General features: G+C 38.4%; 1 protein-coding gene across 1 annotated transcript; it reads right to left on the bottom strand.

Moving 5' to 3' along the window:
- Nucleotides 1–3608: 3608 nt before the first annotated feature.
- Nucleotides 3609–26761, bottom strand: ppp3ca (protein phosphatase 3, catalytic subunit, alpha isozyme). The gene is made up of 14 exons (XM_078266609.1): nt 26568–26761; nt 20114–20314; nt 15133–15257; nt 14886–14997; nt 14324–14469; nt 14084–14223; nt 8268–8345; nt 8050–8144; nt 6629–6754; nt 6450–6530; nt 5827–5911; nt 5569–5666; nt 5015–5065; nt 3609–3962 (listed from the first exon to the last, which is right to left on the bottom strand). The coding sequence occupies exons 1-14, from the start codon at nt 26620–26622 to the stop codon at nt 3787–3789; spliced, it is 1569 nt and encodes a 522-aa protein (XP_078122735.1). The 5' UTR covers nt 26623–26761; the 3' UTR covers nt 3609–3786.
- Nucleotides 26762–27939: the final 1178 nt, after the last annotated feature.

The raw sequence follows: 27939 nt of genomic DNA, 5'->3' as shown, positions 1-27939 counted from the left end.
ATGCTGCTGCAGCACTTCATTTAAAGACGTACATCCGAAACCTACTTGTGGTGCATTCAAGTGCCCGTGAAGGAGGAAAATAGAGCTACGATTTTTTTTTTTTTGGTGAATGCTTTTTTAGGTGTTATCCATCAAGTGGTACATTGCTGCCTTTGCCTGCACTGGCAGAATAAGAAGTTCAGCAGGTATGTATTGGATATTTTTACTTAACGAACCAATCAACCGTCCAAAATGCATTTAGCCTAGCTAATATCGATTATGGTAACATTACATAAAATGGCAAACTGTCTACATCTATGTAACAATCGGTCATTGACATGTTTAGGCACATTTAAGGCAGATGTAGTTAGATGTAAGTTACTGTAATATGATGATTCTGATACAGAAATCAACTTTAAGTGTAGTTAATATTCTTGGTTGGCTACATACATGGCTAATACATGTAGGCCTACGACATATTTATTTTTTGAGGAGTTGTAGCCTATCTGGATGTAAGTCAGAGTCAAAGTTTAAAATAGCATGAATACTTCCATCAGTGAGTTAGAGACTATGCAACACATTTTTGTTCATGCATATTTTATTCAAGAGTAAAAAAATGTGATTTGTCCCATAGGGCATGCTTACAATGTGTGTATCATTTAAGAAGTCAAATGCCAAAACATATTTCCATAGATAATAAAAAATGTTGCAAGATAAAATCCATTATATTTGTTTGTTGAAATATGCATGTAGACCCTACAAGAACCAGAAACGGAGGAAGAAAAATAACCATAAGCTAAATTGTAACAATAATAATATCAGCAGTAAATATAACCAGAGTACAATGTTTCCTGTTAAATTGAAGTGCGACACATGATTTTCTTTGTGTTCATTTAATTTAACATCTGAAAACCATGCTATCATGCTTTGGCAGCCTGAAAGTTGCTTTTCACTGAGATTATATTCATTCACACAATCGAACATTTTCTGTACATCAGTACAACTGAAAAAAAAATAAACAAGGCTTCACACCTATAGAAGGGCATCTCTGCATACAATAAATCAATATAAAATTAAAAGCAGTGGTAATAAGTAACATAATGAAAAAATGGACAAAAACTATCAAAGGAAGCCTATTTATAAAATTTATAAAACAAGACAAATAAAACTATAAATGTAATTCAAAAATAAAAAAATTCAAGTTTACTATTTGAAACACAACTATCACAATTATAATCTCACATAACAATTAGGAACTTAATTGCATGCATTGATGCGTTCCATACCATAGATGCTGTGTTAAAAATCACTTTTTGTCCATCCTTAATTCACATACTTTTATCATTAAATAGAAAGATGAAATATAAAGTAGAAAAAATATTAATGTATGAAAGGAAATTCTAGAAATGTATGTGATACTAAGTATCGCTTGAGGTTGTGGCTTCACTGGTATCGACTTTCCCAAACTATTTATTTTGAAAGAACCAGAATGTTTCCTGTTTTAGTTTGAATTTTGTTTAGTTTCTCTTCTTCTATCGGCCATTTGGACTAGGGCTGGGTACCGAATTCAATACTTTTTAGTCACCAACCGAATTGCCTCCTCGAAAAATGCCACGTCATTCAATACCAAATTCCGCTACCTAAGGAGTAAATCTCATCAGCGTCATTGAGCTAATAAGCACGCAGCATGCTTCTACCAAGATCTAATAATGCTGGTGATTGACTGTTACACGTTGTAGAGACTTGCAGGAAAAGCTCTACGTTACACACAGAGATGGGGCTCTGGGGCTGTAGTAGGAGCTGAAAAATAAATAAAAAGATTTGTGCCATTATGTGTAATGTTGTATTTTTAAATGGATTTTATAAAATTGGCATTGAAAAAAAGTATCGTTCAGGAACTGGTATCAAATTCACGATATTGTTATCGGTACCGGTATCAACATTTTTTTTAACGATACCCAGCCCTAATTTGGACATGGGAATTGATGTTTAATTTGGATCACAGTGTGTGTGCACTTGTCAGTGAAGTTTCTCTCAGCCTGTTTCTCCACTGTACTGCACAGTAAAATCAGATTAGATCAGAAAAAAAGGTTTGAAAAACAAGAAATATGTGATTAACACACTTTGATGCAAGATGGGTGTATTCATAAACCAAATGCCTGGCCTACACTGTGCTCAATTTTAATAAAGGAACTACTTTTACATTACATTTTTAAATTAATCTAAGATTAATTTTAATGAAAAAGAAATTTGTCCTAAAAATAAGCATCAATTAACTCAATTCTGGCCAGGATACATTCTTCAAATACCTTAAATACATCTAAGCCAGCTTATTCCTAATGACACAATGGTGTGTGGTTGTTAAATACTCTTTAAACAAAGATGTTTCAATTGTATGCATTCACAAATTTGTAGAATTTCCTTCTCATTTTGATATAGTACTTTGTGCAGCTCTTACGCGTGAATTTGCAGCACAGCAAAAAGTGCAAAAACTCAAAGGGCGCTAATGTATACTTGAGTTACTGCATGTATTGTTTTACTTTCTCTTTAGCAACAAGCAGGTGAGAAATAATCGGGTAGTGTGTGACAGCAGAGTATGTCCCAAAGTTCAAAATTACTTCTCTTCTTTTTCTTTTGTGGTCCAGAAACAGGTGTTAATGCAGCTTTGTTGCCAGTCATAGCAATGCAGAAGAGATGAGAAAAGCCTCTTTCAGTGGAAGATGCTCAAGTGTATACTTTTCAGAAAGTGTGTGAGGTATAGCTTGATCAAAAAGTCATGCTTCTCTGACGTGAACTACTTAAACATTTACTAGAGGAAGAAAAATATTGTAGGGATGGTCTGGACAAAACTATAACCCTTTCAGATTCCCCTACGGACGTTGATGAAGTTTCAGTTTTAGTGTGCTCCTTGTGCATTTCCCGATGTCAAATCTTGGTGTTTAATCTGTGATGCTGAAGTACCTACAGTGGAACCAAATTTTACAAATGCTCTTTTCATCCCCTGCCTTTCTTCCCTCATCCCCTCCAAGTTACTTCTTGCTAGGAGATGACTGATAATGAGGGAGGTGAGGAAAGGAGCAGTGCAGAATATGTATTAAAACGTACCCAAAAGGAGTTTGATCTCACACTGCAGTGGATTTGGTGAGTACCCCGTCCTCTTTTCCCTGCAGGATGACGGCATCTTACTACAAGGTAAATTAATGAATTTAAGTCCACTGCTAATATCGCGCTGCAAGTTTTAAGAGGTTACCAAGGTGTGACTTGGTAATACTAGCAAAACATGTAGGTAAACTTATTAGGTAAAATTATTTTCCTCATGAAGTGAATTTGTGAGTCATTCATAATAAACACTTTATGAAACAGTAACATGATTTGTGTGGCATGGATACTGCAATTATGTCTTCTGTCAGGCCCTGTAATGAAGGAGCAGACATTTGTCAGCACTCAGAACAACACAACCCCCAACATATCAGTCTGTAATTGAACTGAGAAAGGGAACAACAGGCAGAAACAACTTTCAACCACACTTTTTCTGTCAGGCTGCAGCCTTCTGGCCTCTTCTTATCCCTGCACTCTGCTGTGAACCCCAGCCCCCCCACCCCCCCCCCCCCAACCCCCCAACTGTGCGATGACATACTGTCATGAAAAAAATGACCTTTTTCGCCCGTTTTAGTTTTGCTGCAGATTTTCATGTTCTGTCAGTGGGCCTGGTTTATTTCTCTGTTCTGAGGCCTGAATTCCCAATTTGGCAATGTCTTGCTGCACAGAGCAACAGCAGAACGGTTCTGAGGCTCTGACAACACATCACTAAATGTTGCTGTTGTCATCCGTGCCGTTTGCCTCTGACATATTCATCTTTCCCATGGAGTGACCCACATGGTTCACCCCGTCCTTGCGAGGTGGCATGCGCTCGTTGATGCGGTCGAGGCCCTTGGCCTCCTCAAAGCTGGCAATCTTGTGCTGGGGGGAGAACCCACGGATAGCTAAAAAGAGAAAACGCATATAAACATATCAGGCTCACCTTGTAATGGCATGTCATATCATATTATGTATTTCCCCCAAAATGTAATTTATCAAAACAAATTTCTAAACAATCAATGTCTACAAATGTCTACCGCCCTGCTAGTTATTTCAAATAAGATAAACTGTACATGTAAATAAAAAGATTTCTGTACTGTACATTGCTGTTTGTACCAAAGCTTCTTGGTTAGGGAGCAATGATTACCTTTGACATATAAGGAATTGAGCCGTCAGGATGTATATTTCATGTCGATGCTCTGGTCTGTTTCTTGAGCATGCAGCACTTTTTTTAGTACCAGATGGTGGCCATTTATAAGCCAAACTAAAAACAATGAAGTATTGTAGTCATGCATCTCTTAGCAGCACTTGCCTTTGCAGTCCCAGTGTTTTAATTGACCCTGGACTGAAAAGATGTTCCTTTTTTTATTTAGCTATTTCCCCCCCCATTTTCTCCCAATTTGTGATGACCAATTCCAAATGTGTGCTACAGTCATTGCTGGTGCTAAGCCTCTCTATGTTGGTAGATTGATACACATAGAGAATCCTGGGACAGGATTGCATTAAATGTGCAACAATTCATGCTATCTCCATGAACAGATTCCCTCCCCCTTGGTACATGTACCCTGACCAAACAGTGACGAGAACACAATCCCTCACCAGCTTCCCACCCTGCAAATACTGGTAATTGTGAGATGTTTTTTTCTCTTCACCACTCAGGCACACATTAGAAAACAATTAATTAAAAACATCCTCACCCTACATTACAAATAACAATGTTTTATAAAATAGATTTTGCAGTTCAGTTCCCAAATGCATCCCCTCTTAAAATGCAATCATCCAGTTGAATCAATGGTACTGCAAAGTAAAGTGCCTTAAACCTTCCTCTGAAATGTCACTTGATGGAGTAATTATTGTGTGAGCTGTTGTGTGCATGCCATGTTAGTGGCAGGTGGCCTCTGCAGCACGAAGCCCTGACAATATGTTGAGAGGGGTTGAAGATGGGGCACAGGTTTACCTTCTCCGTCCTCATCAGTCGTCTCGATGGCTTCGATGGCTTCAATGGTGGCTGAGGGGGGAGGAGGGGAGCAGGTTACTCCTGATAAAGCCATGCAAATGTAAAATGCAGCCCCAGCGGAAAGGTGGCTCATGTTAGGCCAGATGAGATATACATGTTCACTGGCAATGCAGCCAAACCACGAGGAATGCCATGCATCAATACTGAGACAATTGGTGTCAATCTCTGGTTAGATATGTAAAAAATAAAAAAGATGGATCCATAGAGAGAGAGCGGGACAGATATATTGAAACAGAAAGAGATTGAGCTGAAACTGTAATAGATTTTAGGTAAGAGGACAGAAATATTGAAAAGCAGTTTAGGTTCTTCTGTCCTAGCTTAGATGGGTTCAGAGCATCGCTAAGAGGCCAACAAACAAAGCTGGCAGAGAGAGAGAGAGAGAGAGAGAGAGAGAGAGAGAGAGAGAGAGATTGTTGATGAAGAAATAAATCAAAAAAAAAAAATGGAGTGAAGGGTAGAGAAAAAGGCTTATGCTGAGCCTTGTATTAACTCACCACTCTGCAGTGTCTGTTTGCCTCCAGAGAGAACCCCGCTCGGCAGCATGCCAGTGGGCGTCAGGCCTTTAAGCGTCAACACATTTTCACTCTCCTCTCTGCAGGAAACGAGGTCACAAAACTTCACTGAACCCTGATCAAACTGAAGAAAAAACTTGATGCCCCCATTTTGACAACAGTGTATACATACTCACTCTACACACATGTACACACAGAAACACCTGATACGGTTTTGTACTCTACAAACATAAAGTCTACCTGAGAACTGAGAACATTTTGGCCATTTTCCCAATAGCACGGATCTTGTTTCTGATCACCTCCTTGCGTGCTGCAGCTGCATTGGCTGCAAAAAAATACATACACACCCTGTCATAATAGGCTTCTCTGATACAATAGATGCTGTCATTATAAGCCCATGTATTGCATAAGAAACTTGTTGTAGAGTTCTATGACACATAAAATGTGTTTCTTGATGCATAGGATACTAAAAGTCCCCCTTATTGCAATACACACTGTTATCATAGGCCATTATAATGCATTAGATACTGTAATGCTCTGCAATGTGACTCTATACTAGAGATTCTGTTGTCATAGCTTGTATGTAGTGATGAGAAATCAGAAATTGTGTTTATTGTCTATCTGATGCAAACATTGTCTTAGTTTTGTAATGCAATACAGCACAAATCTTCATCTTTTTTCTGATGAACTGTTATAGGTTTACATAATTAACAAAATCACATGATAATTAACTGCATGTATCAAGTGTGGAGATCTCCTTCCATGAAAGACCTGGTTCTCTGTATGGAGTCGTAATTTAACCCACAATGCACTATTGATAAATATAAATACATTATTAAATCACTATTTACAAAATGTCTTACCATCAAATATCTCATCTTCATCATTCATCATGAGTTCGTCATCAGAGCAGATGCTCAGCACATTCACCAGCATTTCTGTGACTGGGAAAGAAACAGAGTGTAGGAACGAGGTGAAGTCATTGAGCAATAAGCCACGAAGATGACAGATTAGAATACTTTGCTCTTGAAACACTTAATACCTTTCTCGCCAACAAATGGCAGAGACCAGGTGAAGACATCCATGAAGTTGGGCAGCCAGTAGGGATGGGGTGAACAGTTGAACTGTCGGATGTTCATGACATTATTTTCATATTTCAGTACAGCAGCTGTTGGGGAAGCAGAAGAGAGACAGAGTAAAATCTAACCCATCCTGTCCTGTTAATAGTTCGCTCCAAGATGATTATGCTACTTAAAGAAATATTGAATAGAATCAGATTAGGGTTTAAGGGTTAGGTTGTATTTATGACATTTGCTTAAAAGAAAAGTTATAATGTGCTACACAAATCTATGCTTATATAACAAAAAACCTCCAGAGCAATGGCAAACTCAGCACAGTACTCAAACTGTCATTTTGTTTTATCGGGTGCACTGTGCAGAATATTTTCACTGCATACTGTCATATGCACAACAATGTTTCAAATGCTCTCTTCAAATTACTAGTACTCATGTTCCGTGATGTTACGCAGTTTAATATTTTTTGTACATACAGTACTGTATGTTTGAGAACAGAGACAGCAAAAAATGAGACATTTAACCACTAGATGGCCTAGCGGAGGCTAGGGATTGCTGACACTGTTACATCAAGAGGGATAAAGCCACATGGAGATAGTCAGCGATGCCGACAGTCCCTCCCACGCTCCCCATCTCCCATAGCCCATAGCAACCAAGACACAGATCTGAGAACACAAACAAACGGGGGCTCCCTGATGCATTCTCACAAGCTAAATGCAGACACATTAACCCATACACTCCAGTTTGTGCTGTTGAAACCATTTTAATAGGGACGTCATGGAGCTGTTGTAGCCCATGGTAGTAATTTTGTCAGAAGTGAAGTGTTTTTCTTCAAATCTAACCCAGATGCAGTTAAAATGGAATTGGGGCACCTCTCTTTCATGACACCAGGTTTTACTATTTATTGTCGCAACATTTAATTAAACCGTAAATTCATGTCTCAAGGCTTGCCTGCCCACTTAACATAGCCATAGAAATTATATAATATATGGGGTTTTAAACGGAAATATATTTATTGGCTGGACCGCAGTAGCCACTGTAATTTTCTATATGTTTATATTCATACTTTAGTTTCAATCCTATATTTGTAGGGTGTTGACACAGTTGGATGCGTAATGTTATAAGAGTAGCGAAGCTGCTTTAAGGAAAAGCTCAGTGCGTAGTGTGGGCTTAGCAAGTGTGTGGTCGATCGAGAGGGAGAGAGTGACTGTGGATGTTTACTACCGCCACAATTTAGCACATTGATCATACACGGTCCAGCCATATACTTGGACCTAGTCATTTCTGCAATTAAAAAAAACCAACATTGTTACTGTGCAAAAATATGATACAGATGCAAACAGAAACTGAATCAAAGATGGGTATAAAAGGAACAGAGATATTTTCTGACCTTTGTTGTTGTAAACATCCAGGTAGTTTGGTGCTGAGAAGATGGTAATGAGGGATGGGAATCCAGTGGTCTGACTTTTACGGTACATCCGGTAGCTTCAAGGCGGTCAGGGGGAGATAAAAAAAAGGCAGAGCTTGTTCTTATATATGTAAATATGTTTTTATTTGTGTTTGTGTGGATATGTGTGTCTTTTAATGTGTGTTGTGGGGATAACATACCCTGCATCTTGTGCTTCATGCGCTCGGATAATTGATAATAGGTTATTGCTCTGTAGGAACTCACATACAGCTGGATAACTGGAAAAGAGTAAATCAAAATTGGGTTTAGAGACATCTCTGAAAATGCTTATCAGGCTATAAAATAAAAGAGTATGACAAAGTACAAATCAATTCAGTTAAGCACACAATCTCACCATCATTTTCAATTTTTTTCCAATCACACAACCGAACTTCATTTAAGCTGCAGGTTACTAATTTCACATACAGTTTCACTCACCAGAAAATAAACAAAGTTAACACTCATAAATGCATTTATGGAAACCTTGCTGAGTATGATGCAATGGTGTGAAAAACTAATCCAACAGCTACCTGTTGCAGTTAAAAACAAACTAACCCAGTATAAGCGGCAGTCAGAGCTTCCTGGCCCCCAGCTCTAACCTGACAGGAAATGTGCCTGAAAGGAAAGGAAGCTGCGAGGTAGCTCAGGCAAACTGAGTGTGATGCTTCACTCACACATGGCATAAGATATGCTCTATAAAATCCAATGCACCCTTTGCAACAAGATAGTCACTTTAAGCTGTCAAGTCTGATGTTGCCTCAGGACAACGTTTTGGAGAAATAATATTGTTTGTCCCACTTTTCCTGCTGCTGCTGCCCAAATTTCACAGCTCCCTTCAGCTGCCATTTTTCTTTTAGTTGATGATTGGTACTGTTTATGGTGAAATATAAATACTACTAATTTGACTGTTAAGGGCTGAATTGTTTTAAGAAATTCATATTTCACCCACATGTTGTTGCAATTGTTTTGGGTCTTCCTATGATTTTGATCCTCTCAGTTTATGATTTTGATCTTTTGAGTTTCATAAAATCTTCTTTTGTGAATTGTTTTTATCGAGATTTGTTTTTGGATTGGGATTGTTATTTCTCCACTGGCTGCATGCTGAAGTCTTCCTCCGTGTTGTTCTGGCCAGATGGACAATGAGCTGCCCCATGGGGAAAGATGATAAAAACCACATTACCTCCTATCTGACAGTTCAGACTATAGTTGCATAGTCATGGAGCAGATATGGAGCAGAATCAGATTCAGAAAGCAGTTTACTGCCACAATAGTGGAACTACATGGCATTTGCCTTGGTGATTGGCTGCATACATATAAACAAACAAACAAACACATTAAAAATGAATAAGAATAAACAATAAATACCGAAACAGAGACAAATAAATACAAAATAGTTGTTTAAGTAGGTTAAGCACTGTAAGCAATGGGCAGATGTATAGACAGGATGGAGGTTAATGCAAAGTGTAGCGGCTAGGGGGGGGGCAGGGCCTTGTTTGTGAGGCTGACTGCAGAGGGGAAGAAACTGTTTTTATGGCGTGAGGTTTTGGTCCGGATGGACTGCAGCCTCAGCCAGAGTGGAGAGGTTCGAACAGTTTGTGTCTGGGTGAGAGGGATGAGCTGCAATCTTTCCTGCCCACCTCAGCGTCCGGGAGGCGTACAGGTCCTGGAGAGATGGCAGATTGCAGCCAAGTGTTAGGGTTAAGGTTAGGATTAGGGTTATCAGATGTAGGTCCTGAATTTGTCTCCAAAGAAAAAATGAAAACATAAGACTGCCCAGAAAACATCAGACCTGTGTCACACAGGAGGGACATGTTATCAGAATTGGGACACTTCAGCTACAGTGTGATTGTAGCTTTCCATTTAGTAGCTCTCGCCACAGTTGTTATGTAATACCTAGAAGGTTGTGTTATGTCATTCAGAGACTGTATCATCCCCCCAAACTGTGTCTCCTGGGTTAGAAAAAAAGATTATAGATTACAGTTTAATTAGCTCTTTTAAAATTTTAATGGCCTCAATTTAGCAACACCTCAATCAGTCTTAGTTTTGAAAAGTCCTTTGTGATTCCTTTGTTTCTTCAAGCTGCTGTATTCCAGATATACAGTATATATATATATATAGAAAGAATATCCTTAGATCCATCAGTCGTAAGTACAGACCTGTTAAATGATGTTGCTATCAAACATTACCTTGATTGGTTTTTAATCTGTTTTAGCTATCTTTCTAAGAAATGTATTCTTTAATGACTTTGATAATTGCTAATAAAGTCGAATGTACAAAATATTTGCTGAATAAAGCACTAATGAAGACAGCACTCACAGATGCTCTTGGTGAAAGCATTAGCCAAAAGTACCAAATGTAAAATATAAATCAGACACGTCCTTGACTTCACTGCAAACACCCCAGATTTTGTTGGTGCAAGCCAAGTTTCTGCACAGGCATTTAGATATTTAAAAACTTTCTTATAGTCTAAATCTGCTAATTACTGTTTGCAATGATCCACATGGACTGTATTTTCAAACTTAGACTCCACAAGTCTACAATAATCGAATCTGAGAAACCAACTCTTTTTAAATGATCAATCATAATGGTTGAGTTTTGTGACCATCAACTATTTTTTCCAGACCTACAGTAACCTACAGTACATCCTTCGTAAGCTACAATCCACTCTTCTGGCATTTTTCTTACAGTCACTGCCATCGATGCACCCATCAAACTTTCAGAAGTGTTTAAAATATTTAAGTGCTTAAAGGTTTGTGCCGGAAGAAAAACAAGGAGACTGCTGTATCCTGAGCACCTGGCGAAACTGTGCCATCTTCGTATATCTAGGACACATGGCTAACATTCCCTTGGTGGCCAATATATAAATTACAGGAATAGCTGTTACACACTAATATGGATATGATGTAACTCTTTCCACTATGGCTGACAGTACATCCTAATAGAACTGTAAAATGTTATGTAAGTCTTTCTATTTCTAAAACACATCTACAATACATTTCTAACTTAGAAATATATTTTTTTTGCATCACACTTGTTAAAGATTATTTTTTTTGTTTCTTGTGCACAGTACTGGCACAAATGTCACATAATAACATAAAAATAAAGATCCAACAGTACACTATGTACTAATTTATCTTTTGTCCACTCCAACGATATTTATTGATTACTGCGATGGAACACAGTACACACACATTGCTTGCCTGCGGCTCACATTCCTTCTCTCCCCTTTGTGAAAACACACAAGTATGTGTCGGTGAGCCTGTGAGTGAGAGAGAGATGGAAGTGCTGGGTTGTGAGTGTGAAACTGAGAGGTTTTTTTTCTTTCCCTTAAAAACAATCCATCTGTCGGGCATCACTTTCATAATCCCCAAATATAAAAACAGTTTATAACCATATTCCTAATCACTGGGCAGAATCACATTTTCCTAATTACAATCACTGCACAAAAAATTAAACTTGGTTAGTTGGTGCTTCGATATTGATAATTGTATAGTTCTGACAAGGTTGCAAAATGTAACAGAACGTGTAGCTAGTATTATATGACAATAGACTTAATACAAACCCTTGTGTGTTAAAGCATTACAACATCACATTATTGAAATGGATCAGTTGTGTCACTGTCTCCAGATAAAAAGGATATATGAAGCTTTTTGTAAAACCTCTTTAAAATTCTGGAGGATTTTTTTTTTTTTTTATCAAAAAAGGGGGCACGAACATTTTACATTCTGACAAGAGGGAAACGGTGTTCTACAATGCATCCATTTGGTTGTTGTTAACATAAAAGTTTGATTTAATATCAAAGGAGAACCAAGAGCAGGCATGCATGGCATTTACTGTTCAAAACTCTGTACACATGGGATCTTCTAGAAAAAGTTATATCTATTACAAAAATTATTCTTAGCTCTGAAGAGCAAGCAATTGCATGACTACTTGAGAGGAAAATGCTCAGTATTGATTTCATAGAACACCTGTATAGGGAGTCACATAATGCAGCCCAATGTATGTTTGTGTGCACAGTTCATGTATTGAAAACAATCAGTCATTGTCAGTATGTAGCTTAAAGTCAAATAACTGGCTTAAAGTCAAATAACTGTACTATATGTTATTGCATTTTAATGTACACCATTTCTTTCTTAACCTGCTTATACATACTTCTATTTCAGATAGAGATTTTCTTGCATTTCCCAGGAGAATGTGGTTCTCTGCATGCATACATACTGTATAGTCGGCAAGAGTCATAATGATGGAGAGGTAAGTTTGAGAGTGAAGGCAGAACAAAGCCATGGGGAGTTAGATGACTATTATAGCAGCATCCTCCACAGATCTACAGAATAATCCTCACTAAGCTCCTCTCTCACTGTTAGAAGATGGTTTCTCACCGGTGACCATTTAACAGCAGTGAAAGGGGAAGTTAACCTGCTTTTTTTTACTGTGTCAGATACTCTCCACGGGTGCTTGTAAACTCAAAGTAACAAGGTGATCTTATCTGTGGAAATATATCATGAAAACAGAAACGTCTGCACTTTAGTGTAACTATTTCTGATATTATTTGAAGCAAAGGTCACCTTTGACACTTCTGTGCACCCACAAACACACCGAAATGAGAACTACATGTGTTATAATGTAAATCTGAACTGCAATTATTCTGCACATACCATCAGTCATTTTGTCTTTGGTGGAGGAGTAAATCTTCCTGACTTTACTTTTTCGTGATATGAGCAGAACTGCAGCTCCCACGCAGAGGGGTCTGTATTGTTCTGAAACTTCATTAAGAAAACTCTCACAACAACTGCCAGCTAATAATTTATCTTCTCCTCACCACCACCACCTACTTCCACAGCCTCTCTTCCATCTCCCAACAATATTAGGACAGTGCTCCTCCTTCTTTTACATGCTCATGGAGGTTGAATAGTTGCATCACAAACCTGTTCCTAATTTGTCTCGCTATTATATTTTACTCCTCTTTCTCTGCCTCTATTTGTATTTGACTCCAGGTTCACCCAGCTAATCCTTTGTCTGTAACAATCTGCTCTGTAAGTCAAAAAGATAACCTCTTCTCCAAAACCGTTGTTAACCACAAGTCAATGTGGCCCATTTACTTATATACACACACACACACACACACACACACACACACACACACACACACACACACACACACACACACACACACACACACACACACAATATCTATAGGCTTTAAGGATATGTTTATCTATTCATTAATTGAATCATTCAGTCTTCTTAATCACAGCCTCCTTTCCCATGCTATCCCATTATGCAGGGTTAAGTGTGTGTCTATTGTTTGTTTTGTTCTTTGCGGTTTTGCTCAGGTAGCAATAAATGTTTGATATCTATTAATAATTTCTAATCTTAACATCTATTTTTGATATTAAGAGTTTTGGTTGCAAGGCTTCTGTGTAACAGCCACATTTCACCCTGTACTCTAGCAATTCTCTTGAAGGATTAAATTAGATCTCAGAGACCTTTTACTGTAATGCATGTCATTCCCGTTCCCCTATCTTCTCCTTTCTCTTAAATACACAGCTTAATGAAGTAGAAGAGGTGTGAAGAAGAAACCACCTAGTTCATGATCAACCAATACAAGATTCATTTTTTTAGCTTACGTATATATGAGCATTTATTGTTAAAGTATTCACAGTGTGAGTTTCTTTCATTTCATTTATTTTCCTACTACTACTAGACCTGTAATGAGCCACATGGGTCAAGCTAATGGGATCAGTGCAGTGTATGATAGGCACTTGATGTGGGTGATTGCTCGCAATGCAAGATGGCATAAACACAAAATTTCAGACCACTGAATGCATTAAAGCAACTCTGCAATGTATCATTTAGTAAATTTGGATTTTAATGCAGTTAAGTATCTAAGTATGGACAATAACAGTGTTATAAAGTTATTATAATCCAGAATGACTGAAGTTGCTGCAGGAAAGAAGTAGAAAAAGAAACTGCTCACCTGTAGAAGTAAGAGCAGCCTCGCACTGTGTTGTGGCTGAAATATTCCTGGGTTTTCTCATTGCCAAAATCCTCCAGAGGATCAGACCACAGCAGGTCACACATGGGCCCAAAAGCCGGCGGCTCCTTGAACCGATCCAACTTAACATAAAAAAATCAGAAATGCCAGTTTTAAAAAAAATTTTTTTAAAACAACCAACGTGCAGTAAGGCTTGGTGGTGCTGAGGCAGTATGTTGTTACCTTTTTAATGTCATCTAAGGTGTGTATTTCAGGTGAGAGCCCACCATGGACACACAGAAACTGTTGGTTCATGAGTGCAGCCAGGGGAAGGCAGTCAAATGCATCCATACACGAGTCGTACACCTGCTCTGAGTACTTGATTTTACCTGACAGAAGAAAAACGTGTAATCAGCTGCATCAATTCTCTCAGATATCACACAATATGTACATCAAAAGAATCAGAAACAGTTTTACTGGACAAATATGTTTGCACATAAAATTAAATATTGCATGTTGGTTTGTTCTTGTGAGACATCTTTATAGAACTACACAAAATTACAAAACTAGTACAGTGAAATATTTACAAGGAGAAAGTAGATGCGTTTTGCTAGATCTAAATTTTCAATTGTTCACAGACAAATCCATCCGACTTTTTTTGTGCCGTCATACAGAATTAACTTGACAGTCAACAGAAAGGTGCATTACCAAAAGTGCTCCAGGCTACACATGAAATTAGCAAGACACAGAGAGACAGATATATAAATAATAAAAAACAATATGATAAACACTTATATGTACTCACATTCTTGTTTGAAGGTGAAATACTCTGTCAAATGTCTACATTCATGATTTCCACGAAGTAAAAATAGTGTCTTTGGATAGAGGATTTTCAGCGACCAGAGGTATAAAACACACTGTCAAAACACATACATGAACAAAGTATTATTCCATGCAAAAAGCTGTATAACTTATGTTATAGCGATAGTATATAAAACTTTCTGCAGTTTATTTCCCCCATGACATACTTAATGATATTCTGATGGTTTTACCTCAATACTGAAGTAGCCACGGTCCACGTAGTCCCCAAGGAACAGGTACCGTGTTGTGGCTGGTGATCCTCCCACTTCAAACAGCTTCATCAGATCAAAGAATTGCCCATGGATGTCACCACAGACTGGAAAACAACAAAAGGACAGCAAACGTTACAGAATCAAAGAATTTGATTCACCATCTTTTTCTGCATCTCGGTGTTTTGCATGTAAGTGTGCACATCCATCTTCTTCTCAACTCTCAAACCTCTTGTAGTTTATGAAACCCACTCACAAATAATTGGATACAGTTGTATTGTTATGAAGCTAAAAATCAATGATGTTTTTCTTCCAATAAAAGGTGCCTGCATTTGTAAGGAGAGCCAGAGATCCATTTCTTTTATCTATTGGTTCGAAGACAGAAAACAAAAGAGACAGTCGAGAATATTCTGGCAGGATGGCATGGCAGTAAGTAGTATCAGAGGTATCACTTTCTAGCAGAGGTGTCTATCTTCTTCTCATGCTCACAGGTTAGCTTTATAAATAGACAGGCGGGCAGGCAGTGCAACTACATGGAGATGTTTGTGTTAATATCTGTATCTCAACAGTCAGTTAATTTATATTGTTTAAAGGTGACATATTGTGATCATAACTGCTGTTGCTACTATCAAGATATCAAAGTAGTAAACTTACAATCAAGTACAATGTCCAGTGAATTGTAGATGTTATGTAACCATAAACACATGCCATAAATAACAAAAGCTAAATATGTTATACACAATAAAAAAACATATTGCATATTGTATGCTAGTTTAAACACGTTACAGCTATGACAACAATTCTTCATTATTACTCTGGATTATTGTAATAACAGGCTAACCCTGCCCCAACACACTTCACAACTCCTTTAATGGAGAAGGTAACATTGTCACTATTAAGAAAAGCATTTGTTATTCTATTATCTGCTGAGTCTTTGGCCCCTCCAATATGTCTATACATTGTGTCAAGTAGGACCAAGATGGACTCCACTTTTAACAGTCAGCAGAGCAAAAGAAAAAACTATGAAAATAATATTCCTGCATATTCATATTCCTAAAGCAAGAATATATATTTAATCTACAATTACAGCCACACTGCCAGTATTAAAACATCTAAAGAGTAATTTAATGGTATGAATTTTTCCTGTCCTCATCTTATTGATATATTGCTACGGTCTATGGCTGAAAGGTCTTTGTCCTTCACAGAGAACTGAGAAGCTCTCACCTCAAAGAGGTAGAAAAAGCTCAAGCCTGCAGGGGAGATACATACTTTTTTCACAGCGAACACCATGGCCCTGGAGTGCAAAACTACATCTCATTTCCTCACTGCCTTCAATTTTTCATTATCATCTTCCTCTGTCTCCTTCTCTCCTACTCATCCTCCATCTCCTCTCTCTTTTCTGTCTCACCTATCAGCTCCACAGTGGCCTTCGCCCACTCAAAGCTTAGAGCAATGTGAGTGGGAGACTGCTTGTGTGACTAAAGCAATCAAACACACACATGCGCACATACACACACACACACACACGCGACACATCCATGCAAGTAAAGATTCACAAGTGCATAAATTCTTCATAATATATGACTACACACACACACACACACACACACACACACACACACACACACACACACACACACACACACACACACACACACACACACACACACACAGTTGCAGAGACATTCAAACACAACTCAAGCTCACAAAGACATGAAACAGACATTTTATGGAACAAATGAACTGGATACATTGTTCTTAAAATCAGGCTGTCATAAAGGAAAAACAGTAGTTATGGTATATATTCCTTAGTTAGTGATGACTTAATGAGCCTAAGGTTTTTAATTGTTATGTTTCTTTGCATGTTTAAAGCTATAGTGTGTAGTTTTGGTCTCCCCCATGAGAAATTCAAAGTAATGAGAACAAAACTGTCGGCGCATCACCCCTTCTCCACGCAGCTGCTAGTAGCCAAGGAGGACACAGAGGATTACAAAAACATGATGGACTCTTCAGTAGAGGTCATTATCTTCACTCAGTTTTTGAACATAGCCATACTGAGAAATACAGAGAGAGTTTTGTTGAGCTGAGGTCTTAATTAGCTTTGTAGCTAATAAATATAAGTAGTAAAGTAAATGTAACTCATTTGGCAATGGCTTGAATGTAACGGACGTTTATTAATATAAAAAATGTACACACTAAAGCTTTAACATGCTTATTTTAGACAACATGGCTCCAGAAAAAAATAATGTATGTTTACTAATGATTTTTAGTAATGACTACTAATGTAAACTTGATTTGTCTACTGCATCAACTAACCTCTCTGTGTTAATACAACTTGACCTGTTAAGTTTCACCTTGTGTAAAACTTTAAGGTAACAGGTTTCCACGCAAATTTCTAGTAAAGTCAACTAATTTGGGATAACAGTGCAGAATCTTCAATAATAATTTTAATTCATATTTTTCTTTTTACTTACCTTTTACCTTGATTTATGTTTATGTTGCTGGTTCACTAAAATAAAACTGGGTATTTTACTAAGTTACACAAGTGTTGAGCAGGATTAGCCAGAATGTGGTTTCTTTAGTTAACTTAAAAAGAAAGACCCAATAATGCTCTCCTCGGAGTCAAAGCACCACAGTAGTACACTCTACTTGAAAAGCCTCAACCAAAAAGGAACCAGTGATTTAGTGTTTGATGAGAGGACTTATAATGAGAGATTCAGTATAAGAGATTCAGTATACTGAAATGCTGTTGGTCTATTTCACTTTTATGACAAGATAATGATGATTCTACCTGAAAGTGACAGTTTCCTGCTGTAAGAACTTACACTCATATGGATACAGTATCTCTTATGTGATTTCATCTTTGCTTGTGCTCCAGTCAGGTGCCCTGTTTATTTTTGTACTACAGGTACAAACAAAAGCATAATTTGGTTTAGGCATTAATTTCCCCCATGCTCATAAATTGTATTTTATCCTGACTATACCCTATATTTTTCATCTAGTGCCACCATCAGGTCAACATTTTAAGTTGTCCAATACTTTAGTTTATGACCAAATAAACAAAAGCAAACAAACTCCACAACAAGCTAACAAACCCACAAGGTTTTGTATCAATTTGGGTACTTTCGTGAGTACACTGTGTACACTATGTACTCACTTGTGTAGTGTGTACATTTTGACAGGGTAGTGTTGTCTCAAATCACGCACGGCCGTTATGCAATGACTGAAAATCACTCTTCTTCTTCTTCTTCTTCTTCTTCTTCTTCTTCTTCTTCTTCTTCTTCTTCTCTTTATTGGTAAATTGCAGCCAGGCGGAGCATTATATTACCTATTATATCACCTATTGTTGCCAGACAAAATATATACCTGCTTGTTTACTCACTATATGACTACAGAATAGTGATGACTTCTTGAAAAGAACACCAGTATTAATTACATTTGTATAGTTCGGTTTTCGCCATTTCAATTGTAACCGCTGCAGCTTTCTTGCATGTCATATTCACAAGTTAAAAAATATGTTGGTGGTGCCGTAGCTTCTGCTACATAGCAAAGACGGTGACCGTTGAGGGAGAGTAGTGTCCAGCGTTCCACACTCAATGTTTTGAGTGCAGTAGTACACTCCATTTGGCCATACTTTGTTAGTGTGAACGCACTATATACTAATAATAGCAAGTTACAAAAGTAGAAAGTACAAAAGTGCATGATTTGAGACACAATCAAAGTCTGACTAAAGTGTTGGCAAACAATTACCTTCTTCCACATCCAGCACACATGGAGCAACACGAGCATTCATTTGGAGACGTGTCTCTGAACATTCTGAATATTCACTTCTGAAAAAAAAATCTTTGAAATATCACTCTTGGGGACTACTTCAGTATCAAGGTAGCTGCTAAATGTTCAACTTTTTTCAACCAGTGCTACATGCTGAATTTTGCAGATAACCGCAACGTCCCCAGTTCTATTCAGGTCTAGTCTGTGTCTATGTCATACTCTTCACTTGTTTCCTGTATGTCTCTATCAATTGTCCAAACATAAAAAACAAACAGACAAACAGTAAGGCAAGGTCACACAACCACAGACCAGACTCTCTATCCTCATTGATATAAATGGGGTGGAGAAAATATCAGAAACGCCTTTCAGTATAATGCAATACAATTCAACAGCACCACAAACCACGGCCTTTAAAATGACCAGTGAGTTGAAACAACACCTCTCTGAAACAACAAACTGAACATTAAAAACATCAGAAATTAGATTACTTATTACAGGGCTGCTGTATTAGGCTGCATTAATATTAGCTAGGTGTGACATTTTTTTCCTTAGATAATATATAGTGTATATATATGTATTTGTAGAATACATATAAGGGCTGCTGTATTAGGCTGCATTAATATTAGCTAGGTGTGAATTTGTTATAGTATATATTTATATATATGTATTTGTAGAATAAACATAAACATGTGCTGACACGCGTTTATGGTGTTAGCGGTGAAAGTGGTTAAGAGGAATACATCGTAGATATTATAAATTGTATTAGCTTTGTTCTGTGAGTCGTCCATCCATGTGTGCGTTCATAAATGTGAGTAGACTGGTAGAAATATAGATATGTATTTGGGTGTGTTAAGTTTATGTTGACGTTTATATGTTCTAAGATGGTCAGTTACATTAGCATAAAAGTCCTAGCCTGGGAAAACCCTGACGAACTTCCGGCAAATTTGAGATTTGCTCTGCAAGTCAGTCTGGCCAAGAGCCCATTCAAGCCCATTTCCAATTTTTCCAAATCGAGGCACCAATCAGAACCGTTGAGGTGGACTTTACACGATGACGATAGCACAGCCACGGCAAAGCAGCTTTTTGTTTACATTCAACATGACGGCCACCGAAGCGCAGCAACCAGTTGATGCCACTGTCGCTGCTGCGTCACCCGGATGCGCCAGGTAAATATTGGTAATAGGGTTAATACCTGTGACTGGTGCCTCAATGTCCAGTATAGTTTTCTCCTGACGCAGGATAGCTGCTCCCTCGCTGACGATTCGAAGTGCCACAGCTTCTTCTACACGGCCCTCCTTGGTGAGGTGGGCCTTCAGGAGATCCACACGAGGTTTCCCTTCACAGTCAAACACTTCCTTAATTGTAAGGCGGTGGCTCAGGGGGAAGGGGACAGCTGAGGACAGAGCACAGGCACATGGTGACATTTAAACAGAGGGGACATCACGGTAACTATGGCTGTTAATGCCATCAAGAATACAATTCTTGGTTATAGTCGTTTTGCACTGTTGTGAAAGAATAATGGCAAAAACCACTCAGGAATGATACAGACAACATATCAAGGAATTCATGCAGAAATTCTATTTGAGAAAACCACATCTATGTTTCGCCTGCAGGCATTATTGTGCTGCTGCTGCATCCATCTTTGTTGACTTACAGTAAACGTCTTTGGCATGAAAACCTTTATCATAAACATGACTTTGCTTAATATGCATAAAGTATGAGAAGCTATTTGCCAATTTATATTAGCAGGAATACCTTAATTTATTCAGAAATATATGTCAAACACTATTATTCCTTACAGATGTGTATATGTACAAATTAGTTTTTTTTTAAATGGTGGGTCAGAGATGCTAATCACTCTGCAGTTATTTGTGCAGTATGTTTTACATGTGTTGTATGTAAATTCTTATATTATTTTATGTCAATAATATCTATTTGTAAAGCAAACAATTAAATACAACATACCTTACTTAAAATATAAATTTAAATTGTATATAAACAGCAGCTGGATCAGTAACTGGAATTGACGCCCAACAAACTGTCAGCTACTAACAGTTATTCCAGTACAGATGTGTGGTTACTTGCTAAGTATTTTCTGAGTGCTGGATAAAACTCAGCTAACATCTAAGCACTCTATTCATCCAGCACTCTCCCTGGATTGCTAAAGCCCGTGGCCATTAAAATGCACCAGCTACCTTCCCGACAGACTGCCTGTGAAACTGTGAAATCCAACCACAGATCATTACTTCAGTGGCAGCAAAGGTTATTTATTAGATCTGGTGCTGATCTCTGTGTACTGTGACTACAAGCTTTGAATTGCCATGTATTGGCATTACTCTTACTCTTAACACAGAAAACTCTTTCTAATTTTAAATAATTCCAATGAAAGGAAAAATAAGTCACATGAAGTCCAGTTGCAAAATTCATTAGAATAAGAAGACACACACACACACACACACACACACACACACACACACACACACACACACACACGATAAACTGTGTGAGAAAAGGAACAAAATAATGGTGCCAAATCAGCAGCTGCAGCAGAGCAGAAGATGCTCAGTACTCAGCTGACCCTCTGAGCATACATGTTGAAATGTTCACTAGTCAAGTGTCAAGGGTGTGCGGGGGGATGTGGTCGCACCTAGGCCAGGGTTTGCAGTTAGTGAACAGTACAAAAATGCACAAAATTGAAATAAAACAAAGGATGACGTCATTATTGATTATGGTTAAGGTTAGCATTATTGTACCTCGGCTTAGTTAAAAAAAAGGTTGCATCTACCTTAAATACCGATTTACCATCCAGCGAGCACGCTAAGTGGCCTAAATAAAACATGGAAGATGTTGCGTTTCCAACAGGTGCATTCTGGGACTACCTTAAAATGCTAAATGCTAAAATACTCATGGTGGATCCTCCAGCGGTGACTTCTATATTTGCTTAGGAATTTTTACCTTCATTTAGGTGTTTGAGGCCTTTCTGCTGTTTGTGACAATAATCCCTGTCAAAGCTGTGACTGCTTCAGATCAAAACATTTTGAATTTGAGAAGCACAATGGGACCAGAGATGCTGAGTGGACTTGTAATAGTAATAGAAATAGTATGCTTTGAGAATGACCAAGCAGAGAAGTTTCACCGAGAGCAAATTGAGGAGGACTTTGCAGTGCACAAGACTCGCAGAATGATGTTCAGCCAGGTGAGTAGGGTACAACAACAACACTTCAGAGGAGGACGTCAACAACCACTGCGTTGCCTAGAAACGTGTTGTTGTGTGTGTTGCACTTTGTACTATATTGTGTTTACATCTCTGTGTTGGCTGCCTTGCTGAAGCTTTATTCTGTTATTAAAGTGGCAGGTTACTTAATATCCTATTAAACCTTATAATGCTTGTTGCACCCGCCGCAGTGTCCATAGCTCTTTTTATTTATTGTTGGTCATTTTTGTGTAATTGTCTGATATTTTGTCCTCTTTTCTGGTTAACTCTTTTAGGGCTATACTGAGAAAGGTGGTTGTATATTTAAAATTGATAATGAGTTCTATTCACAGGATGCAAATTTCTGTCTGTAAGGAATTTATTGTTTGGATATAAGGGCTTGATGGCATGAGGTTGTTTCCCTAGTGTGAGACAATATTGTGCATGTTAATGCACTTTATTTTGTAGCCTAAAGGTGGTCTTTAACTTAATAGTTCTATCATATAACGTTATCGTCATCTTATACCACCCCCTCCCCTTTTAAAACGTAACTCAGAAATGTTTACTCTGATTTTTTACTTTAATTTGAGTAGTTTTAGTAAAATATTCTAGTACTTTACTCCATCCCCGCACATATTATGTACACATGAAACAAGACATCAGCAGCAGTATATTCAGGAGTAGGCTAATGGTATGCTTGCAAGATTTGTGCAGTGCATAGCAAACAGGGCCACTCAGCAGTGCCAAAAGAAGAGTAGACAAAGGAAGAGTCTCAAAGCTCAGGCTTAAACCGAACATGATCAACATGCTCTTTAATAATGAATGCTTGACTAGAGAAATCTCCTCAAAGTCACTGCTCCTGGGATAATGAGGCGGACCCCAGCGAGTGTATAAAGAATGTTAACGGTGTGCAGTGTGTATCTGTGATGGCGATGTGTGCTTTGACACTTTACCACCAGCTAGTATCAACTCAGCACTATCACCATTCAAGTTTTAGTTAGGTTAATGGCAATGTTTGGCTGCCTGACAGCATGGCGATACAACTTGGCAAAATACATCTCAAATGCAGTGATGAATTACCTTAAATTGAGAGGAAGTAGATGAGCCAATGAGCTATAAAAACACTGCCTAAAATAAGTATCTTAAAACAGTCAGAACTGGAAGGCCAAAATGCATTGCTATATGTACTGTAATTGACATTACATGAATGTAAAATGCAGAAACTTAAATCAACATGAACTGATTATACTTTTTATTCAAACTGCTGGCACTTCTTTACCAGTAACATGAACTGAAATAGAGCCACATCCAGATGCTTTGAAAAGGACATAACACTTAGCTTTTTTAGTCAGAATGGAGCAACAAAGGATTAAGCCCACTAATAACAAAACAATCCAAAAAAGCAACCCAGATACTGGACAAATGATCTTCAACAATGCATTTTGCAGACACATACATATGTAGACTCAAATGTACAAGCCCACTGAAATAGATGTATGGTGAGATGAGATGAGATGAGATGAAAAGCTGACTTCTGCTCAGCACCAGAGCAGAGTTGAACTACGAAATACAGTATGTTGCCGGGCAACAGCAGCACCAGCAGCTGACTGTTGGAGTACAGCCAGTGCCCCCACGGAAAACTGCAATTTGCATTAGAGATTCACAGAGATGCTGTTGGAAATGCTCATGCGGTAGACACACATAATTTTTTTCCGATCACATTGAGGAATATGAGCCTGTAATGTACACTTTTTTATGCCAAAACACATTTTCCTGAGAATGGTATCTCCATACTGCAAGCTCGAAAACAATGAAAGCGCATTTTATGTTGCTAATGAGCAACCTTGGGTTCAGTCAGGAAATGGCTTCATCTGATTGGACTAACTAGACAGTGTGCATTTATAAGAGGTCCAATTAACATACAGGTCTACAGACCCAAGTGTCAAGCTTTTAGCATATGTTGTGTTGCTTTCTTTCCACCCACCCCCTACAGCTCCACCAGCTGCTTTATGCAGATGTTTGAAGGGTTATGTACCTCCCGACCAATGTTAAACGTTTAGATCAAAGCAGACCTGTTCTGCTAAACCCAACTATTGCGCCATCGTAACCATTGATAAACTATTATCAACATAAGTGTGAACCAATTTGCATATTTGCTACTGAAAGCTGGAGTGAATGTTTTAGCCTGACGCAAGGCCTGTTGAGTTTAAAGCTGACATATCATGTCTCAGTGCAGTGCTTCTCATATTGTTGTATAATTACTTATTTAAAGAAACTGCTTTTATAGCTTCAAACAATGAAAAAACAGTTACAAATTCACATACTGTAGTTCTTTAAGATACAGTGACTGTGACATGAAGAAAATTATTTTCTACGGTGCTATAATAAAGTAAGATAGTTCACAGGTGTACTAAAGGCCCCATTCCCTGAAATAACTGACCTGAATATGCCTCTCGATGCCCACAGCACGGCGGTGACAGTGCCGTGGAAAACAAACTGCACAGACCAGCACTTATTGTATCTCTTAAGATATGGTCTGTCAGGTTAAAACATGTAAGAAAAAAGAGAAGCGCTAAGAAACTTGCTGTGGTTTAAGTTCTAAATGTATACAGAGTTACAAATAACTTGTAGTAGTACCTTGAAGAATCAGTGCTCAGTAGTTTTCTACATACGACACACAATAACTGTCAGAAATGTCTCGACTTATCAAAATCGCCATTGTCTTGATAACTTCCTTTGATCACCTGAAGGATGCATGATTCATTTTCTTGCATCTAGTTTTTTTTAACTTTTCAGCCTTTTGGGGATTATAAAAAACTTGGGTTTTACTACTTTTTCAAAGTGGAATACAAGAATAGTAGAGCGGATAGAAGTGACAAGGAACATTCGTGTACGGAGAAATTATCCATTTTCGATGGTCCAAAAGAGCAAATGAATGGGAATTTGAAGACAGGTGAAGCTATTGAGAAAGGTTTTTAAATGACCTAAGGCTACGAGAATAACAAAAATGAAACAAATGCATTTTATTTTACTGAACCAGAAAAATATGCTTTAAGTGTTTAGAACTGTGTACGAAAATGCTAAATGTTACATGACCATGTTACAAAAGCAAAAGTCTGAGTCAGAATATTTTTGTCTGTGCAGCGTTTGCTGAACCTTTTGTTTGACATCTTTTTGAATGCCTGGATGTCAGTAAAGCTTTGCCAAAAAAACAACAACAGTTATATCTTGGTTCTGAGGTCTTGCTCAAAACAACAACTACTAATGTCATTTTATCAACTTCTTTCTCTTCCTATGGACATATTGTGACATTGTGACAAATGATAGTGTGGCTAGATGCACTGTTTGGAGAGAATGTTCTGGCAAAACAATGAAGTGTATCATCTGCTAACATGGCAAATATAATAAAATTTGTCAGCAGTATGGTATGTTTCAGAATTTAGGATGCACAGTGTGTTATTTCCATTAAAAATGAGTCTGAACATAAGATTGTTAGGGTCCCTCGGGAAGGACTGCTGATTCACAATATAGTTCCTTTTTGAGTGTCCAGACCTGAAAGTATAATTCCTAAAGTTAGTTTTTCAATTGTAACAGTTAAATGCTTACAGGACATTCATTGTGCCTGCATTTGTTGTCACATAAGTGCATCTCATAGTGCAGATTATTCAATGTTTCCACAACTCTGTAGCCTAAAGGACACAGTAGTTAATGCTGACTGAGCCACTCGGCCATTATGAACGACAATATAGTCTACAGAATGTGAATATATTCAGGCACAGTGGTGATTGTGAGCTGATCCATTGTCAAAATGAGCATTGATCAAATGAGTTATGGCACAACTGTGAGCACTTCATCATCCTCCATTGATCCAAGTTGTCCAAGTCATCCTTCTCAACATCTACTGATGCAGCTGTTGGGATCCCATATAGACCTTTTCTCAACAAATCAAAACATGACTCACTACCGGTAAAATATATCCCCATTAAATGTCAATTACATGCCCTCTTCCTCTTCCACTGGCCCTGTCAAAGCCTGTGAAATCCTGCTGCATCACTGCCCCAGCTTCTACCACAAGCTCGGTAATTCAGCTGTTTTTCCATCTCTCCTCTTATGCCTATACCGAGCTAAAGCCAACATAGGCAGTAACATCGTGACAGCAAAGATTACAATATAAATAAATGTGTGCAATAAAATCCATATTTCCCCGCTGCACTGCCGCTTCTAAGCTTTATGCCCGAAAACCGGGCAAAGAAAACCGGATTGTTTATCAACATCAAAGCTCCAGCAGCTCACTATCATCACCGTGAACATAACTTGATGGCCGCATACACCATTAATGCACGACATGAAAATAAAAGCCATATTCTGCCAAACCACGAGGAGCTAAATACAGGAGATGTTATGTAATATCTTTCTACAGCCATAGCCTAACGCAAAATGTAGGCTAACTTACATTTCACCATCCGATCGGTGGCGTTTAAGACGATGTCAGCGTTAGACATCTTCATGGGCAGTTGCTGTCTTCGAGGCTGAAGCTGTTTTCTCTCCCTCCTTTTAGAGTCTACTCTCAGTATTTGTTGTCGAAATGCGACTGATGCTGTGGCATCACTTAGGTGATGCGCCCCCTCCGTGCGTCGGTGCTGCGCCGGGTAGGACTGCTGCTCCCCAGGCAGGGATGGATGCTGGATGCTGGATGCTGTACAGTAGGAGCTGCTGTGCTAAGCTGTTAATGTGGGGGAGGATGAACAGAGAGAGAGAGAGAGAGAGAGAGAGAGAGAGAGAGAGAGAGAGAGAGAGAGAGAGAGCGATGCACCCCCGACATGGCGGTGGAGGGAACTCCCACGCAAATGTTTCACGGGACTGCCTGATGCTGCCATCAGATGGAGGCTGAGACGGGGTTGCCCCCACGCACGCACGGCGCGCCATGTTTCGGTATTCTCGAAATTTCTGTACGCCCGAAGATGGGAGCGTATGGGCCTCGGTTCAAACATGTGTAACATTCATGATCACTGGACAGGTTCGTTTTGATTACAGGCGCGCGCACGTGCACGCGAGCATCACAGGCAGTTGGATTTATGGCAAAGACAGCAGAGACATTTCACTTGGTGGCGACAAACGCCAGGGTTTGTGCAAACTGAGCTACTCAAACATGGCGATAGCACACATTTAAAGAAAAAATAATGTTATTTTAGCAATTTGGAGATGACGTCATTTTGTTTATGTGCCACAGGAAATGCCAATAAATACATTTTCTGATGAGTGAGCTACACTAAAACATCAAAACACTTGTCTGCTGTAAAACCAAAACTTAAATTTTAGCTTACATGTTTTTTTGAAATCATTTGTTAATTAGCCTAAATATATTGACTGAATTGTGGTCCAGTGCTTACATTATATATATTGGATGCATATGAATGAAATTAAAAAAAATAATGCAAATGCCTGACTGGTCCCACCCATACATCCATGGTCCCACCTCATTCTTCATTTAGCCAGCCATAAGCCAGACACTATCTGGGGACTTTTACACAAACTGCTGGTATAGCCATAACCCCTGATTGATTTTATTGTAACAAATGAGAACTGTTTTGGAACACCATATCAGTGTGAGAAATCAAGTTAAAATTGGAATGCAAAGCTTCACGGGGGTTGCGAGGCCTTCTTGATTTTAAGGCTATAAGACAACTTAAAAAAAGTTGGCCTTTATCTACCTGCATTAAAAAAAGTATGCAGTTAAAACTACCAAAGAGCTAATAGAACAAGGGAGTGTCAGGGAGAAGAAAACACTGACAAAATCTTTGGTAATAAATAAATAAAATACATAA

Source organism: Sander vitreus, chromosome 13, assembly GCF_031162955.1.
Source record: "Sander vitreus isolate 19-12246 chromosome 13, sanVit1, whole genome shotgun sequence".
Classification (NCBI taxonomy): domain Eukaryota; kingdom Metazoa; phylum Chordata; class Actinopteri; order Perciformes; family Percidae; genus Sander; species Sander vitreus.
Note: the sequence above shows the minus strand (reverse complement) of the source record. Positions and strands in the feature narration are given on the sequence as shown.